The 19,060-nt window shown below is 45.4% G+C and overlaps 1 protein-coding gene across 3 annotated transcripts in view; it reads left to right on the top strand.

Moving 5' to 3' along the window:
* CIAPIN1 (cytokine induced apoptosis inhibitor 1) overlaps positions 1 to 18,141 on the top strand; it is a 328,736-nt gene extending 310,595 nt beyond the window's left edge. The window contains exons 2-10 of one of the 3 annotated variants that reach the window (XM_012751426.2): positions 31 to 66; positions 4,979 to 5,145; positions 5,520 to 5,672; positions 8,480 to 8,556; positions 9,983 to 10,151; positions 11,588 to 11,661; positions 12,613 to 12,728; positions 16,438 to 16,519; positions 17,052 to 18,141. In XM_012751426.2, coding sequence (XP_012606880.2) covers positions 4,989 to 5,145; positions 5,520 to 5,672; positions 8,480 to 8,556; positions 9,983 to 10,151; positions 11,588 to 11,661; positions 12,613 to 12,728; positions 16,438 to 16,519; positions 17,052 to 17,162 — 939 coding nt within the window. In that variant the 5' untranslated portion in view covers positions 31 to 66; positions 4,979 to 4,988 and the 3' untranslated portion in view covers positions 17,163 to 18,141. Of the gene's footprint in view, positions 1 to 30; positions 67 to 94; positions 479 to 4,685; positions 4,787 to 4,978; positions 5,146 to 5,519; positions 5,673 to 8,479; positions 8,557 to 9,982; positions 10,152 to 11,587; positions 11,662 to 12,612; positions 12,729 to 16,437; positions 16,520 to 17,051 lie in introns of those variants that run through there. The other 2 variants (XM_012751425.3, XM_075995680.1) reach the window with 2 other exon arrangements.
* Positions 18,142 to 19,060: the final 919 nt, after the last annotated feature.

Raw genomic sequence — 19,060 nt, 5'->3', positions numbered from 1 at the left:
AGGAGTCTCCTCCTCTCGCGAGAGGCGCGCGCGTGCGGAGGAGCCGGGAGCGAGCCCAGGCGGCAGGTGAGAATGGTCCCGGCGATCTAAGTGCCCAACCTCCCCCAACCGTCCCTTCCCTCGTCCCCCCATCCTCGCATTTCTATCCCCACCCCTGTCACTCGGTGGGAACGCGGCCACGGTCTCTCCGCTGAGAGCCCCGACGGGCTTGTCCCCCGGGAAGCGGCTATGAGGGGCCAGAGTCGGCTCCTGGTGGTAGATCCCTGCCCTTTCCGGGCTGCCCCGTCTCTCGCGCAGCCGGCCCCATTCTCAGGCCCCGGGGACACCGCGCCGAGGAGGAAGAGCCCTGAGCTGGGGTCCGGGAGACCTGGGTTCTGAGACCTGGTTCTACCAGTAGCCAGCAGTTGTGACCTTGGGCCTCAGTCCCCTTGAAGTTTCTGTCTTTGAGGGTACCTGGCAGCGAAGCACGAAAGCCCAGGTATACCTGAGCCCATAGATTGTAATACTGAGCCTGTGACTTGTCCCGACCCCCAAGGTATTGAGTTGGTATAATTTCCCCAACTTGCGCATAGGAAGAACCACCTAGGATGCTTGTTAATAGAACGCACGCCCAGGTCTTTCTCCTGGAGAGTTGCTTCAGTGTATTTGTTTGTGGTTCAGGAATTTCATTTTAACCAGTCCCCAAGGTAATTTGTAGGATTTGCAAGTTTGGAAAAGGCTGGTGTCATTCATTCTGACATTACTAAGTGCCCAAGCTCTGGATGGATCAAGGAGGTCATGGTACTAGAGTTACTAAGCAAATGTAAATGCGAAGTACCTCACTTGGGTATCGTCAGGGAAGGCTTAATAGGAAGAAGTAAATAGTTTTTTGGATTAGGGAAGACAGATGACAGGAACACGTAATTCTGTAAATTTTGTGTGTTTACAGTTAGACCCCATGTTTGTATCTGTTATAAATTGTGTTTTGCATTGTCAACTCGAGTCCTTTCAGAACATCCTGCTCTCCCCTACACAAGTGTTGGGGAAGACCTCCTAAGCCAAAACTCTCCCCAAATGTTCAAATTTCAGATCCACATCTGGATTGAGATAAAGTACTACTGATGTTTTCATGAGGTTTTGTTTCTGAGTTCTGTCCACCCATCTTTGAATGAGCCTTTTCTGTGGAAGCTTCGTTTCCTTTCTGAAACTCTCAATTCCTGACACACACCAAATTCCTGGAGACATAGTCTTTCATTTTTTTTTATTCCTTTGAGTTTTCCTATTTCCTTGCTGATTCTCACTTTAAAAAAAAAAAAAAGTTCTGTGTATGTGTGTGCACATGAGCTTCAGTCAGTTAATTTTAATTACAATTCTCCTTTCTGATAACTGTCAGTATTCTCAGAATATTTTTTATGTGCCTGACTTTAAATGATTTCTTGAACTGAAGCCCAAACTTCAGTCTTATTTTTTAATTTTGGTCCCCTTTAGAGGGACCAAGTGCCTCAAAATTTGATGCTTCCTGGGTACCTTAAAAATAAATGAGTGAATCTCCAGAAGTTACTCTCCAATGTCTGCTTTTACTGCCTGCCAGTAACATTTTAGAAGAGCCTTGGGCAGCAGAGTTGGGAAGTACCTAACAAACAAACTCAGTGACCTGACACTGACGCCACCTCTTATTTGTTGTGAAACTGGGCCCCTGAGTCACCACTTCTAAGTATGTTGGCTTAGGTGCTTGACCTTTTTTCCTTACGAGTTTTTTTTTAGACAGATCCACACTGATGATAAAAAGTATCTCACTCTGGTTTTTAGATATTTAAAAGAACATTGTCTCCTATTTTATTTGGACAATGCTGACTGCAGGTAATAGCTATGCCTTTTTTTTTTTTTTTTTTTTTTTGAGCACTTTGTTGCCCAGGCTAGAGTGAGTGCCGTGGCATCAGCCTAGCCCACAGCAACTTCAATCTCCTGGGCTCAAGTGATCCTACTGCCTCAACCTCCTGAATAGCTGGGACTACAGGCATGTGCCACCATGCCTGGCTAATTTTTTGTATATATATTTTTAGTTGGCCAATTAATTTCTTTCTATTTATGGTAGAGACAGGGTCTCGCTCTTGCTCAAGCTGGTTTCAAACTCCTGACCTCGAGCAGTCTGCCCGCCTCGGCCTCCCAGAGAGCTAGGATTACAGGCGTGAGCCACCGCGCCCAGCCTATGCCTGTTTTTTTGAGGGTTAATTTAATAAATGTATTTTATCAGCTCCCTCTGCCATGAGAAGATCAGTTTGGGGGGATATGAAATGCAAGGCATTTTACATTCTTCTAATTTACTGATACAGTCCCACTGGAGTACGGTCCAAGATTTCATAAAGTGCAGCTCTTATACTGTGTAATTCGAACAATGAAAAAGAAGCTTCACATTGCTCCCTGGGGAGTCCTCCTAGCAGGCCTGGCTAAGGAGGAACAGGGTTCTATAGGACTATTGGAAACAAAGGCAAGTAAACTGGCCACAGAGAAGTAGAGGCCCAGAGCTCTCTTAGGGCATTATTTTAGTGAGCTCTGTATTCCAGGCCCTGCTGAGTGCCTTACATATTTTTATCTTCCCATTTACTTCTTCTAGCAGTCTTGTAAAATATGACGTTATTATCCCTAATTTTATTGATGAGAAAAAGGACTAATAACTTACACAGGTCCTGTACCCAATAGGATCCGGTGGCAGATAAAATCCCAGTTCATCTGCATTCAAAACCTGTGCTCTATAAAATTGCCTCCATAAATGGTGCTGAAAAGGACATCTGGCCTTTTGTTTTTCTCTAGCTATTACGTAATCTTTTGCCCCTGGTTTCCTTCATGTGGGTTTCTCTGTGAGTACAGCGCAGGGTGGTCGTGGTCAATGGCCGGCAGGGTTGTTGTCCCTTTCTATTGTGCCAAGGGAGCACCTGTCCCAACAGCTCTCTAGAAACAGGTCATTTCTTTCTTATAACTTGGTGACCAGTAAGCCATACCCCTGTCTTCCCTGGCTGGTTCTTAAATGTGAGAGCGATCCCAAATTGCTTGCCTTAAAGCTTTGCAAGAGCTCTTCCTGGACATCTTGTGACAGTTAAAAGCTTAAGAGTTTCAGTTCTCAATTGTGTGCTCTTTAGGAATTTAAAAACTCAAACTAGGCTGGGCTCCGTGGCTCACGCCTGTAATCCTAGCACTCTGGGAGGCTGAGGCGGGCGGTTTGCTCGAGGTCAGGATTTCGAGACCAACCTGAGCAAGACTGAGACCCGTCTCTACTATAAATAGAAAGAAATTAATTGGCCAACTAATATATATAGGAAAAATTAGCCAGGCGTGGTGGCACATGCCTGTAGTCCCAGCTACTCGGGAGGCTGAGGCAGAAGGATTGCTTGAGCCCAGGAGTTTGAGGTTGCTGTGAGCTAGGCTGATGCCATGGCACTCACTCTAGCCTGGGCAACAAAGCAAAACTCTGTCTCAAAAAAAAACAAAAAAAAAAACCACCCCAAACTAAATGACTAAGGAAGCCTACGTGTCTGATAGTACTTGGCAGCCTTTTACTGAGGCTTGCAGTTGGGTCAGGGTAACAAAGGGTGGACATTCCCCATGGAAGGAACTAGATAAAAGGCATGTAAGTAGGAAGATGCAAAGACTTTTCATAGACTAAGGAAGGATTCACTTTGGAGTGGTGGGAAATGCAGGTGGAGCCAGATTGTGGAGGACCTGGATCCAGAAGGCTAAGGAATTCTGATTTTTCTCTAGAAAATTTTTAGAAAATGAGTGACAAAATTAAAGTGCTGTTGTTTTTAATAACTAAGTGTAAAGTATTAAATCTGGCCATGTTTTGTAGGCAAAGAGGGAAACTATTTGGAGTGAACATTTTTAAAGGTGCAGGAGTGTAGTGACATGGCTTAAATTCAGTCCCAGAGTGTCTGTGGTGGTGTAACTGTCCCTGAGGTGGCCACCTCTGTGGAAGTTAGAAGTGTTCCATGTAAGAGTGATCCGTGCTTGACCCCTCGGCCACAGCTTCTGTCTTTGTTTTATTTATTTGAGCTATTTTCAGTCGGAAACTGGTGTCATTAATGTTTAAGAAAGGAAGGAAGAACTTAGTAGTGTTATCTCTTGACCTAATTTCATTGTGAGCATATTATATACTTACCTGAGTATCAAGTGGAGAAGAAAGTTGATCCATAGAGGGAAATTTCCATAGGTTAAAAGCGTGGGCTTTACAGTCAGATGGATTTGGATTCAAATCCCAGCTCCTCCTTTATCCACTTAACACTTACTAGTTGTGTGACTTAGGTAAAAAATCAATTGCCTCAGTTTCCTGACTGTAAAATGGGTATAATATCTAGTTTTAAGGCTATTCTGGGGTTCACATGAGATAATGTATGTGAGGTGCCTTGAACAGTCTGGCTAATATTAATCATTAAAGAAAGACATAGTAGATATACTTGATCGGCAGATTCAATGGAATTGAATTTTCATATTTTGATGAAAGGGAAAATATCAATATTCAGTTTGCAAATTTTCACCGTGTTATTTCTTTTTTAAAAGACATTAAGGTTGTGGTTGGGTTATGTCTACCAATTTATTTGCCTTCCTGGCCGAATCACACTTTTGCCTAATTGATGTCCTGTGTGTTTTATATTAATATTCTGTTCAGGATGAGTTGTCTCAAGTCAAAGAAGAAATAATCTTTCTGCATCTAGTCTCCTTACTCTAGTGCCCTTTTCTTGATTCTGCCAAGTCAGGATTCTCACCAAGGAAGCTTCCTGCCTTCTTTGGGAATGTTGGGATTATGAAACCTGAGGTAATGGTTCATTTACTCAGACTCTTTGCATCTACAGTAAGGTTTCTAATGTTGTCCCAGGACTCCCTAGTGGGAGGTTGGAAGCAGGTTGTGATTCTAATCGCATTTGATGATACCCCGGGTTAAAGTGTGCCCTTGTCTCTGCTTGGTCTTGATTCTCTTTTGGCCAGTAATTGTCTTTGGGTCCATCAGCACTGCAGGAATGGCCGATTTTGGGATCTCAGCTGGCCAGTCTGTGGCAGTGGTCTGGGACACGTCATCCCCAGTGGAGGCTCTGAAAGATCTGGTGGAGAAGCTGCAAGTGTTAACTGGCAATGAGGGCCGAGTGTCTGTGGAAAACATCAACCAGCTGTTGCAGTGTAAGTACCTACGCATGTCATCCTTATGGGCCAGAGGGCTGTTGGTGGGAGTGCCCCATTTCTGTGGTTCCTTGATATCCGAGCTTTGGTTTGGGGTGGCCCATGATAGTACTGGCTGGTCATCCTCTTGTTTTCCAGCTGAGATACAATGAACTTAGAAGTGTAGTTGATGATTTCTGTAAGTGTGTTCATGTTTCTTAGTAGCTATTCCATGCTTTTTTTTTAAAGCTTACTCGTCATCCAGCTTCTTGGATGAACACCTACCAGTGTTCGTTCTCCCAGGGCGAGGCCTATAGCCTCTGTGGGGGCTTGGAAGGGATTGGGAGGTTGCCTGGGCTCAGGTCATTGCTCATGAGAGTCTTCCTTCTTTTCAGCTGCCCATAAAGAATCTAGCTTTGATATTATCTTGTCGGGTGTAGTCCCGGGAAGCACCACCCTGCACAGTGCTGAGGTTCTGGCTGAGATGGCCCGTATCCTTCGACCTGGTGGATGTCTATTTCTGAAGGAGCCAGTAGAGACAGCCCTAGGTAAGGAAACCTTCACTTGAAAGACAAGTTCGACAGGGTTGAGTCTTTGGGGTATGTGCTACACCTCCCTGAGCAGGAGATATCATGTGGAGGTCAATATTCCTATAGCAGTACCTTCTCCTTAGAGGATAAATGATTGTTAAAATCTGAAGCAAAAAATCTTTGCTTTGTGATCTTTGGCTGACCCATTATGTAATAAAATAGAAGGAAACTGCCATCCAAAAATAGGTACTTAAGCAGGTGAATGGTTACACTTTGGTATGTCCATAACATGGAAAATGATGCGATGATAAAAAGAGACAAGCTAGCTATCTGTGCATCAACTTGGGTGGATCTCAAGGAAAGTATGTTGAGTGCAAAAAGGCAATCTCAAAAGGTGCTGTGCTGTATGATTCCATTCATGTTCTTTTTTTTTTTATTTTGAGACAGAGTCTCACTCTGTTGCCCGGGCTAGAGTGCCGTGGCATCAGCCTAGCTCACAGCAACCTCAAACTCCTGGGCTCAAGCAATCCTCCTGCCTCAGCCTCCCGAGTTGCTGGGACTACAGGCATGCACCACCATGCCTGGCTAATTTTTTCTATTTTTTAGTAGAGACGGGGGTCTCACCCTTGCTCAGACTGGCCTCGAACTCCTGAGCTCAAATGATCCTCCCACCTCAGCCTCCCAGAGTACTAGGATTGCAGGCATGAGCCACCATGCCTGGCCTCCATTCATGTTCTTAAAATAACAAATTACAGTGTTGGAGATCAGGTTAGTGGTTGCCAGAGGTAGAAATGGGAGGAAAGGGGGTGGGGGTGTGGCCATAAAAGGGGTTTGAGGGTTCCTTGTGGTAAAGAGACAATTCTGTGTCCTGATTGTGGTGGTGGTTACATAAATCTACACGTATGATAAGATTGCATAGAACTACACACACACACACACACACACACACACACACACACCCTCAAATAAGTGCATGTAAAATTGGTGAAATCTGGATAAGCTATGTGGAGTATCAATCTTCTGGTCTTTGTATCGTGCTATATTTTATTTTATTTTGTATTTTGTATTTATTTTTTTGAGACAGTCTCACTTTATTGCCCAGGCTAGCGTGAGTGCCGTGGTGTCAGCCTAGCTCACAGCAACCTCAATCTCCTAGGCTCAAGTGATCCTCCTGCCTCAGCCTCCCGAGTAGCTGGGACTACAGGCATGTGCCACCATGCCCGGCTAATTTTTTCCATATTTTTAGTTGGTCAGTTCATTTCTTTCGATTTGTTTTTAGTAGAGACGGGGTCTTGCTCAGGCTGGTTTTGAACTCCTGAACTCGAGCAATCCCCCCACCTCAGCTTCCCAGAGTGCTAGGATTAAAAGCGTGAGCCACCGCGCCTGGCCTATATGGTGCTATAATTGTGTGAGATGTTACCAAGGGGAGAGACAAGGTGAAGGGTCCACCAACCTTGCTGAACCTTTTTTTTTTGCAACTTCCTGTGAATGTATAGTTATTTCAAAAAAAAAAACATTAAAGATAATGGGTGGAAATCTGAGAGTGATGAGGTAATCACTGATTCATGTGAAACTAATGACAGCGTCCAAGAAGTAAAACCTCTTTTTTGCTTAGTGGTGTAGCTGTCAGTGATTCAATTCTAGATTTTCCACATTTTTCATGAGACTTTCAATCAAAATGTGAGATTTATTTCATCAAATAAAATAATAGAAATGAAAATATTTTGAAATATATAAAAGTATTCACTGTTTATGTGGAAATATAACCTTGTGTTATGTGTAACAACCATCGGCATTCTGTGCTGGGAATTTAACCTTGGGTGACTAAACACAGTATCTCTGTCAGAACTATCCAGAGAGAATACTTTTTCTTTTGTGCACTTTGCAGTTTAGAAGCTTCTTTCACAGTCATTCCATAATCCCTGCAGGGGGTTTCCAAAAAGCAGAGTGACAAGAAACAATGATAATGGAGTTATAACATTTAAGAGTATAGATAAAAGCACTTTGAACAACCAAAAGAATGTTTCAAATTAAAATGCTATCACTAGGCCGGGCGCGATGGCTCACGCCTGTAATCCTAGCGCTCTGGGAGGCTGAGGTAAGAAGATTGCTCAAGGTCAGGAGTTCGAAACCAGCCTGAGCAAGAGTGAAACCCCGTCTCTACTAAAAATAGAAAGAAAATAATTAGCCAACTAAAAATACATAGAAAAAATTAGCCAGGCATGGTGGCGCATGCCTGTAGTCCCAGATACTTGGGAGGCTGAGGCAGAAGGATCGCTTGAGCCCAGGAGTTTGAGGTTGCTGTGAGTTAGGCTGATGCTATGGCACTCTATCAGGGGCAACAGAGTGAGACTCTGCCTCAAAAAAAAATAAAATAAAATAAAATGCTATTACTAAAATATAGGTACAGGTGTTCCTTGACTTACGGTGGGACGACGTCCCGACAGACCTATCACAAGTTGAAAGTACCATAAATCAAAAATGCATTGAATACACTTAATCTACCAAAAAATCATAACTTAGCCTGGCCTACCTTAAACATGCTCAGAACGCCTACATTAGCCTACAGCTGGGCAAAATCATCCAACACAGAGCCTATTTTATAATAAAGTGTTGGATATCTCATAATTTATTGAATACTCTGCTGAAGTGCAGTCTCTACTGAATCATATTGCTTTAGAACCGTCATAAGTCAGGGACCGTCTGCACATCAAACAGAATAGGCTATTATTATCTGAATGCCTGCTGTCCCACATAGGATTGGGTCTTTATTATTTTTCCTGCTTTGACCTACAAAGCTATTCATTGGGATTCTCCTCTTGCAGTTAACAATAGCAAAGTGAAGACAGCATCTAAACTGTGTTCAGCCCTGACTCTTTCTGGTCTTGTGGAAGTAAAAGAGGTATGTTTGTAGACAGCATTCTTTCCTTTGAATTTAAACCTTGGGTGACCAAACCCAGAGTCTCCTTGTCAGAATAGTCATGGGGAAGGAACAGCCCGGCAGGCAAGGCGATCAGTATTGCTTGGAACCAGAAAACTTTCTCTAAAGTTGAGAAACCTGAGCATGTGAGATGCGTAATGCCTTAAGGGACAAAACCACTGGGAATAAGTGTCCTTTGAAGAGACTTGGCTTGGGCTCACGTGGGTTGGGGCTTGTTCTGGTCTCCTCCATGCTGGTTTCGTGGTGGTGACAGCTGAGATGGGGAGAGCAGCAGCCCTGCTGCTTCCAGCACCCGTCCCTGGATGGGCCTACATCCTAGGCCTGAGTGATATACTGCCACCTTGGTCAGTCTCACCTTTTTGGTGGGAGACTGGAGTAGGTTGGGGGGAAATCCCATTTTGACAATTCAGTGAAGATAGATTTTACTGGATGTAGCCCCGACAGCCTACACCACTTACCTGTCACATGACCTTGGGCCTTAGATACATTATGCTGACCCTTCCTTATTTTTCCTGTTAGTTTAAGGTTTCCCGTGTTTAATTCTGAAATAAGGAATGATTATAAAACTTCAATTATCCTGCCTTGTCACCTGCAGAAAAAGAAGAAAAAAATTCAATTTATATTGAAGGATATAAAGTGACATCCCAGTGTTTGCTCAGGCTTCTCTCCCCAGAGGAAGCCACCAGTGCATTTTCGTATATCTGTTCAGACCCTTTCCTATGTATTCATAAGCATTTATATGCACATACTTCTTTTTTTAATATAAATGAGATCATATGTATACATTGTTCAGTCACCAGCTTTTTTCTCGCCCTTAAATATTGTAGATGCTATTCCATCTCAGTATACTTCCCTTCATTCTTACTAATGACATAGCAGTATTCCATACAATAGCTGGACTATGATTTATTAACTGTTCTGTAATTACTGGACATAGAGGTGGCACCCTGACCCATTTTTTCTACCTTTACTATCTGCTACTTTATCCCAAGGAGCATAGAAAAGATTTCCCTCTCGCTCTCTCTTTTAGTATATAAATTTCTATTATCTTCACTGTTGGGCATGCTTTCCTATTGTACAACAGGACCGTGCCTGACTCACGTTCATAATTAGAATCATTACAGCCCCACCATGACGCACAGGGCCTTGTCTCTAATATTTGATAAGTACTTTAAAACTTTCCAAAGGGAAGGATCAGAGCGAACATGCAGACAAAAGGGCTCTGATCACTGAGAAGCTGCGTCTGAGGCACGAAGTGCTATCTGGTACCTTCTGCCGTTATGTGCTCACTGCACAGAAATGAATGTGTGCCTCCTATGTGGGAAGTGGTAGTAAAACATTTTATAGAAGGAGGACGGACTAATCCTCTTGATGTCTTGCATTGCAGCTACAGCGGGAGCCGCTAAGCCCCGAGGAGATACAGTCTGTCCGAGCCCACCTGGGACATGAAAGCGACAGCCTGCTGTCTGTGCAGATCACAGGCAAAAAACCTAACTTTGAAGTGGGTTCTTCCAGTCAGCTGAAGCTTTCCATCGCCAGGAAGTCGCCCGCTTCAGGTACGGCTGGCCTGGGGACAGCTTCTGTTTGAGTGAGTCTGGAGGAACATGCTAGAAACTGAGCCAGCAGTAAACGAAATGGTGATATTTTTAGAGGATTAGTCCTTCTTTGATTTCTGTCAGTCTCCAAATAGAAGCTCAATGTACTATTATCATGGGCATATTAAGATCCAAAACCGAATTAATAGATGTTATCTAGTTCTCCTTCTGCACCAGAGGCCGCGGAAGCCGCCTGATTCTAGAGGCCTGGGTCACGTGATTTAGTTAATGAAGTCCTTCCAAGCCCCAGAATTGCAGCATGTACCCTCAGAAGACCTCACGGTAGTGGTGATGGTGTGTACGAGTGCCCTGTTCCTGTTCTCCTGTGCCCTCTCCCCATGCCAGTAAATAAGCTTCTCTTACTTTGAGGAACCTAAGACACTTACAAAACTTTATTGATTCTGCCAGAAAGTTGTGTATGTGTGCGCGCACACGTTGCCACCACTCTCATCCTTCCTGTCACTATTTCTTAATGTCTGAATTGTCCCAGCTGTGGGGTATGCCAAACTTTACACATATTTACTGGTGCATTCACACTGCACTGTTTTGATTGTCTAACCTAAATCTTAAATCCTTTGGAAGCTAATTTTTGGATTCACGACTCCAGAATGGGTGAGAAAGAACAGTTTCGATGAGCAGTTGGCCCTGTGGCAGGTCTGAGCATTCGGGTGTGACAGTGGTTCACTAGGGAATGCTCTTACCCCAAAGGCCCTTGAGGATTTGCCCACACCGAATCCCTGGTCTCAGGTCTCTCACGCCCTTCCTTGCATTCTCCTGATTTAGACGGAGAATCAGGAGGTGTGAGGTTTGTGTCTGCCACCAATTGTGTTACCTTGCCACCAGCAGCTGAAGGGCCTATTTTCTTATATGTAACAGGTTTGTGTGCGGCTCAAGCTTTGCTATTATATTTATAAAGTCTTTGACACATTTCTCATTTAGTCCTCCAAACACCTGCAGTAAGTATAGGGCGTGCTATTTAGGCCCATGTTACACGAGTAGAAACTAAGATAAGGTAAGAAAGCAATATGGCATGGATGTTAAAAGCACTAGACAGACTATGGCCCTGTATAATTGACCTAAGTATCTAAATTTGTTTCCTCAGCTGTAAAATTAGGATGACCAATAAATACTTACCTCATAAGGTTGTTAATGTATATAAGTGCTTAATACAGTGTATGATACAAAGCAAGTGGTTGACAGATGGTGATTTCTGGACCTATTGTAAAGTGGTTGGCTTGGGCCAGGTCTTTTATATGTGGCAGAGCTGGGCCTCGAACCCAAGTCTCCTGACGCCCAGTCCAGTGTGTTCTCTACACAGTAGGAAGCTCTTGTGGATGTTTGCAGTTTGTTTCGGACCATTTTTCTGGAGCTGTTTCTCTTTTATTGTTTGGACTCAGTGAAGCCTGCTGTGGACCCTGCCACTGCCAAGCTCTGGACCCTCTCAGCCAATGACATGGAGGATGACAGCATGGTAAGCCCACACTGTGCCTGCCCCCTGATTGCTTTCTTCCAGGCCCCACTCTGAGTGTGAACAGCCACAGTTTCTAGTGGCCTTTTTGGACTTAGAGGTGTAAATGGATTTAAAATCCAGCATTGTGGACATGCCTGTCACTTATACCTTTGATTTGGAACTAAACTCCATGTTGGTGGCATCTTATATTTCTTTCTTAGACCTCTTTTTCCCACGGATTTTCCTTGTTCTCACTGCATGTGACATATTAAAGACTCCAGTGGGCATGTGTATACCTGAAAAGAGTTTGTCAGCTAAAATGTTTTTATTGGCCCCTTTGTCTGGGCAAGTCGCTGAATGCTCACTGTCTTAAAAAGAGATCGTGTTTTATATCCTTGATCAGCCCTCCCTGTAGTAAAGTTCTTCTTTTCTACATCACTATGATGTAGAGTGGTGAGCAAAACAGATCAGATTTGTACTCTTATGGAGTTACAGACAGATTATCTACACGTTTACAAAGAATTACACAGTGTATGTAGAACTATTTGCCTTTTTCTCTGTAATTATGTAGAAAATATTCCCTTTTTCATATGACTTTCTCCATATATTCAAATAAATGTAACACTTCTCTGTTCTGCTGGCTCTTTCCCTCCCCTGAACACATATACACGCGCACACACACGCACACACACATGCACACACGTATGTATTCTGTGCTCATTGTTGGCTGGTCTTATGGCTGTTTCTCATGTGAATTTGTTTCCAATTCCTTCCCATCCTGATGCACCTTCTGTGGGCATGATTTAGCTCACCGTTGACCTCTCGAGCATATGGTCGGGTTGAGCATGATGACCATCCTAAGTAGGACAGGGTGGGTACTTGCTTTTCCATGGACTGTGAACCTGTGGTCACTTTAGCTTCCCCTTGGTGGAGACCACAGCTGTGTCACTAACTGCTCTGAACACTCTCCAGGATCTCATTGACTCAGATGAGCTGCTGGATCCAGAAGATTTGAAGAAGCCAGATCCAGCTTCCCTGCGGGCTCCCTCGTGTGGGGAAGGGAAGAAGAGGAAGGCCTGCAAGAACTGGTAAGTGTTGGGGCGAGTAGAGTCTGCTGCCATGCCACTTCCAGTGGCTTCTGCTGATACTCAAGTGTTAACTAAAAAAAAATTAACAAAGTTCTGGGAAAAGGAGAGCTTTATTTCTCATAAAGAGTGGTGTCCTATAGGGCAGCCAGTCCAACAGGGTGGGAACCAGGGCCGTGGCCAGAAGCTAGGCATGCATGCTTCAGAGAAGAGAGAAAAGAGAACAGGATTTTATACTGAGCAAGGTAGTCAAATATACATATTCAACAAGCTATAGGAGGAGTCATGAATATTCATGAAGGGAAATCATATGCATGCAATCCCGCTTTATCTCTCCCATCCTGCCATGGCTGGGAGCTTGGTTTTAAGGTGTTTCTGGGGTCCCTTTGGCTGAGAGGGGTCCATTCAGTTAGCAGAGGGCTTAGGATTTTTTTAGTAATTGCAATGCTTCACTGCTTTTAAAACATTATGTTTTATTGTGAAATGTATCATATGTATAGAGGAGTATATTAAACAGTAATACAATGGACACCACATGCTGATCGGCCAGGTAAAGAAACAGAAACACCATTGGGACCTTAGTAATGACCTGTACGTGCTTCCTCAGCCCCATCTCAGCCCTTGCCCCCACAAGGTTACTGTTCTCCTAAGTGTGTGTTGATCACTCTAGGCTTGTTGGATAGGTTACCCGTATGCGAGTCCCCAAACAATGTACTACCGATTGGTTATGAACAACTGCGTAGTAAGCTCAAACCCAACTAGGTAAGAAAGGTCAGTATTCTCCTGTTGTAAAGGCTCCCAGAGAAAGGTAAGCCGAATAGGATCTTTGGGTCCTGGTTTGGTCCTAGCTTCTCTGAGAATCTACAGGAGCCCCTGAAATGAAGGGCGCGCTGCCGTGGGAACATCTGGCAGGTGGTGGCGAGGCAGGGACTGGGTGGGCGGCAGGAGAGTGGTGGGAGGGAGGAAGGGGCTGCTCTGTGTGTTCTGCTCTCAGCCCGCTTTCTGGGGTGGGTCAAAGCAGAACGTGTCTGTGGGGCAAAGTGAGTGTCCTCAGGTGATCTGAGTGTCGTGTGGGAGTGTGGAGGGAGAAAGGAATGTTATCAGCATGTGACGAGCCACACCTGAGCCAACTTGCCTGCCCCAAGGTTAAAGCCGTGGCATGATGGCAGTCTTCCACTTGTCTGTGTGACTGGGACGTCTGGGGACCTCCCTTCACCACCCCCTGAGGGCTCCCTTCCCCTCAGCCCTGTGTTAGCTTTTCTGTTTCCTCATCCCACGTCGTTGTCTTTCATGATTTTCTCTTTTGTGCTGGTGGAGCAAATTGTCCAGTAATTTTTTTTAAGGCTACCTAAGGAGCTAAGTTTAGTTTTTTTGTTTTTTAAAGACTTTACATATGTGAAAATGCCTTTTCTTGGGTTTAGCAATTGTTTGGAAATAATTTTCTTGCATAATTTTGGAGACAGTTCTGTTGTCTTCTTTCTTCTAGTCACTCTGATGAGATATCTGAGGCCATTCAGTTTCTTGACTCTTCTAGAAGACCTCTTTTTCCATTTTGGAAGTTTGTAGAATGTTCTTTATCCTTGATATCGTTTTGTAATAACACATGTTGAACAGGAGTCTGTTTGCACCTTTTGCTTTAGCCTCACAATGCATCTTCTCAGTCTAGAAACTCATGTCCATAGTCCTGGGAAATAGTTTTGTTTATGAATTTTGTTTATGAATTTTTTTCTTCTCTCCTTGTTTTCTCTTTCCGTAACCTGTGATTCAGATGTTAGACATCTTTGGTCCTGTAATTTTCTTTTTTCTCACATTGTCATATATTTTCCTTATGCCCTACTTGCTGGGAGATTTCTTCAAGTTTATCCTCCCAAACCAAAACCTCTTTGGAGTTATATTATTTCTACTATCATGTCTTTAATTTCTAAGATTCCTTTTTTTTGTTCTAGACTTTTTAAAAATATAGCATCCTGCTTTTATTTCATGGATATGAAATCTTCTGTTTTCTTTTGAGGGTAGTGATAGTTCTTGCAAAGTGTTTTCTCCCTGCATTTCTCTCTGTTTCCTTTAAGTGGCCTTCTGCTTTTTAGTTTGGTCCCTGACTTCCATGTTCCAGGCTTTCTTTTTTTTTTTTTTTTTTTTGAGACAGAGTCTCGCTTTGTTGCCCAGGCTAGAGTGAGTGCCATGGCGTCAGCCTAGCTCACAGCAACCTCAAACTCCTGGGCTCAAGCGATCCTCCTGCCTCAGCCTCCCAAGTAGCTGGGACTACAGGCATGCACCACCATGCCCGGCTAATTTTTTCTATATATATTAGTTGGCCGATTAATTTCTTTCTATTTATAGTAGAGACAGGGTCTCACTCTTGCTCAGGGTGGTTTCGAACTCCTGACCTTGAGCAATCCGCCCGCCTCAGTCTCCCAGAGAGCTGGGATTACAGGCGTGAGCCACCGCGCCTGGCCTCCAGGTGTCTTAAGAAAGCCTGGGGCCGGGCGCGGTGGCTCACGCCTGTAATCCTAGCTCTCTGGGAGACTGAGGCGGGCGGATTGCTCAAGGTCAGGAGTTCGAAACCAGCCTGAGCAAGAGCGAGACCCCGTCTCTACTAAAAATAGAAATTAATTGACCAAATAAACATACATACATATATATATATATATATATATATATATAATTAGCCAGGCATGGTGGCGCATGCCTGTAGTCCCAGCTACTTGGGAGGCTGAGGCAGCAGGATTGCTTGAGCCCAGGAGTTTGAGGTTGCTGTGAGCCAAGCCGACACCACAGCACTCTAGCCCCACCAACAAAAGTGAAACTCTGTCTCAAAAAAAAAAAAAAAAAAAAAAAAGATACCTGGTGACCCTTAGTTCATGAGCAAGAGTGGAGAGCAAAAAGCTAATGGGAAGCTCTGAGCATACAGGGGGGATTTGTTGGCTGGGCTTTATTGAAGCCCTGGGTAGGCCTTTTCGGGAATATTCCAAAGTCAGTATCTTTGGGTCTTTCCCTCTGATTGGCTGGATTTCTCAGAGAAGGATCTTCCTGGAGCTGCCCACTCCGGTGCGGTTTGCGGTTTTGGGGTGCAATGTGGGTGTAATGTTGAGTCGGCTCTCCCGCCTCCGTGCCCCGTGCGGTTTCCCACACTGTTGCTGTTGTCTCCTTTCCTGTGGTCCTGCCCTGTGGGTCCCATCTTTATGGAAGTCGGTGGGGTTTTGAGGGAAAGCGAAATCAGGTACGTGCATCCAGTCCATCCTTTTAACCTGAAAACCTTGGTATTAGTATTTTTACATTCATTTTATAAGTGGATAGAAAGGCTGGTGAAAGTTACCTGGTGGTGGGTAGGCTGTTTAATCATCACTGTTTTTTAAAATATGAAAGCTGGCAGCATTTACAAATCAAGAGATTTCAAGTAAAAATACGGAAGTTTTTCTTCTGCTCTTGAATTTGGAAAATGCGGCGGACTGGGTCAGCTTTCCCTGCCACAATGACCAGCTGAGGCTGGCTAGTGGCCACCGGCTGTGGACAGGGCATACACCCTCTGCCTGTCCCCGTCCCTCACTGTGTCCCTCAGCAGCCTCTCGCATTGTCGTCACCTGCCTGGCCCCACAGGCCTTGGAGTTACGACACCCCAGCGTGAAAGCTTAGAGCACGTTTTGGCACTGTTAGTAGTTGGAGTTTCTGGGTGGTGACAAATCTCATTCATCAGCTCCTGATTTTCCCACAGCACCTGTGGTCTTGCAGAAGAACTGGAAAAAGAGAAGTCAAGGGAACAGAAGAGCGCCCAGCCTAAGTCAGCCTGTGGAAACGTAAATATCTGGACCATTACTCAGTGTTTGCAAAACTCCCAGGGGGGCTGGGCATCCTTCTAAAGGAACAAACTCACTCCACCCCTCTGGAATTACTGTCCAGATACTTCACTACTAGGCAGATGGGTGGAAACGTGTGGGCAGTAACGGGGGAGAGGGCTTTTCTCCCGAGAGGGGGCTGGCATGCCCACACCTGAGCGGGGGGTTCTTCTCCTGTCTTATTTTTGGCCCCATTTTTTCTGCTTCAGAGTGGGCCCGATGTTACTCAGCTGTTTAGCCGAGCTTGGCTCTGACCTATGATCTGAACTGCCTAGAATATAGAAACATGGCCTCCTGAGGAACTTTTCTTGACTGTTGATTTTCATGAAACAAGGGATCTTGAGAATTCTTAGTATTTGGGTCCCAATTGGACCTATATACATCCTCAGCCATGTCCTTTAGGCCACTGTGGCCACATGATGAGCTTGGGGATTTCTTCCGGCCCTTTTCCTGGGGACAGGCTGACCCTGGGCTTCCCCGTCTCTCCCACCAGTGCTACCTGGGCGATGCCTTCCGCTGCGCCAGCTGCCCCTACCTTGGGATGCCGGCCTTCAAACCCGGGGAACAGGTGCTCCTGAGCAACAGCAATCTTCAGGATGCCTAGGAGGGACCCGACGTGGGACGCACCTGCTCCTCTGGCCAACTCCTGTCCCTGCAATCCCACCACCTCCTCTGGACTTGCTCGCCCTGCCCGGAATCATGTTGCAGGGTGGGTGCTCACCAGACAGAGTGAAGCTGGCTGTGGGGTGCAGTGGGGCGCAGCGCTGCTAGGCATCCAAAGACCAAGGTGAATGGGCTCGGTTACCTGGAATGGGGGGGGGGACCGGTTTCTTCGCCTAGTGTTAGGAGGATGGAGTGTGCCCTGAAGAAGCCCTTCTCCTGCTGACCAGAACACTCTTGAGCCCAGACACCCGGGGGTAGTGACACTCCGAGACAAAGCTCCAGGCCCCTGCGCCCACTCTAAGCTCAGCAGTGCTGCCACCTCCTTGTCTTCCAGAGCTGGCCGTCTACTCAATGTGCAGTTCTTGGTGACAGGAGTCAAGTGTCTCATGACCTCAGAGCATTAGAGGCGTCACTCACTGGCTGCTGTGATTCTATCCAGCGTCCCTCTGCCCCCTTCTGCTCCCACCCCAACTTGAATGTAGCACTCATTTGTGTCCCGTCGTCATTTCTGTTAACCTGCAGGTATTAAACGTGCGTCCTTCTGCCTATCTTGAGATTCCTCATTTATTGTAAAGGGAAGGGATATGCACACGTGTGTGATGTCTGACGCAGTCATCCGTGCTCGACTTAGACCACTTGGAGGAGCTTAGTGTCACCCCCAAATGGGGCCAGTCCTCCACTCCTGGAATAGGGCCTCTCTCCACCTACTTTGGATAAGTCCAGGTTGGTGAGAATTTAGAGGGAAGCAGGACAGAACTCTGAACCAACAGTAAGTCTGCCCGAGCAGGAGACCTCTTTGTTCTTGTTACCCACCCACACGGACTGGGAATCAATCTTGCTAAATATTCAGAGAGACTGTGGGTTTAAGAGACCTGTGTGGATGTTTATATTTTACCAATAAATAAAAGTGTTAATTGGCATCTGTTTTGGAAACTTGATTTCATTCCCCGAGTTTGCTTTTGCTTATCCTGGTCCCTGCTGGTGGGTGTTAGTTGTGGGTGTGGCTGAATTCTAGTTTGCCCCGGTAGGCAATTGTAAGATGACCCCAGTGACCCATTCCCTTGTGTGATCCCTTCCCCTTGCATGTGAACAAAGCCTGTGAATGTCATGGGCTGTCTCTACTGTGACATCCTGGGGCAAAAGAGAAGGGCTTTTGCAGATGTAACAAAATCCCTAATGGACTTGAAGTTAATTAAAAGGGAGATTATCCAGAGTGGGCCTGGCCCAATCAGTTGATCCCTTAAAAGAGCTAGAGAACAGAGTTGCTCTTGCTGATGTCGAAGAAGTCGGTTGCTAAGCGGTGAGAGGTCCATGGGCAAGGAAGGGACTTTGAGTGCAGAACACCTCCCTCCCCAGCAGACAGTCACCTCGGAATTGGGGACTCCAGTCCTACAACTTTGAGGAACTGAGTTCTGCCAACAACCACGTGAGCTTGGAAGAGGTCCCCGAGTTCCAGGTGAGAACAGCCGGGCTGGCACCTTGACTCCAGCCTTGTGGGATCCTGGGCAGAGGCTCCAGCCTTCTGTGCCCTGGCTCCTGACCCGAAGAACCTGAGACGATGGGTGTTTTAAGCAGCTACATGTGTGGTAATTGGTTACCCAATACTAGAAAACCAGTACACCCCCAGCAGGGTTTAACATTATTTATCAAGCTGAGGGGCCACTGTTAGTTGCTACTGCTGCATTTGCCTAAGGGAAGGACAAAAATCTCAACTTCCAGGTTGAAGATAAGTGATCCTGCCCCAGAGTGTCCTAGGACAGGTTTAGCCATGCCACAAGCCCTTGCGTACCTGACAATTGTTCTAAGTCCCAGCTGCTGTTAGCAAAAAGAGTGCTGTCT

This window comes from Microcebus murinus, chromosome 20 (genome assembly GCF_040939455.1).
Source record: "Microcebus murinus isolate Inina chromosome 20, M.murinus_Inina_mat1.0, whole genome shotgun sequence".
NCBI classification, from domain to species: Eukaryota; Metazoa; Chordata; class Mammalia; order Primates; family Cheirogaleidae; genus Microcebus; species Microcebus murinus.
Note: the sequence above shows the minus strand (reverse complement) of the source record. Positions and strands in the feature narration are given on the sequence as shown.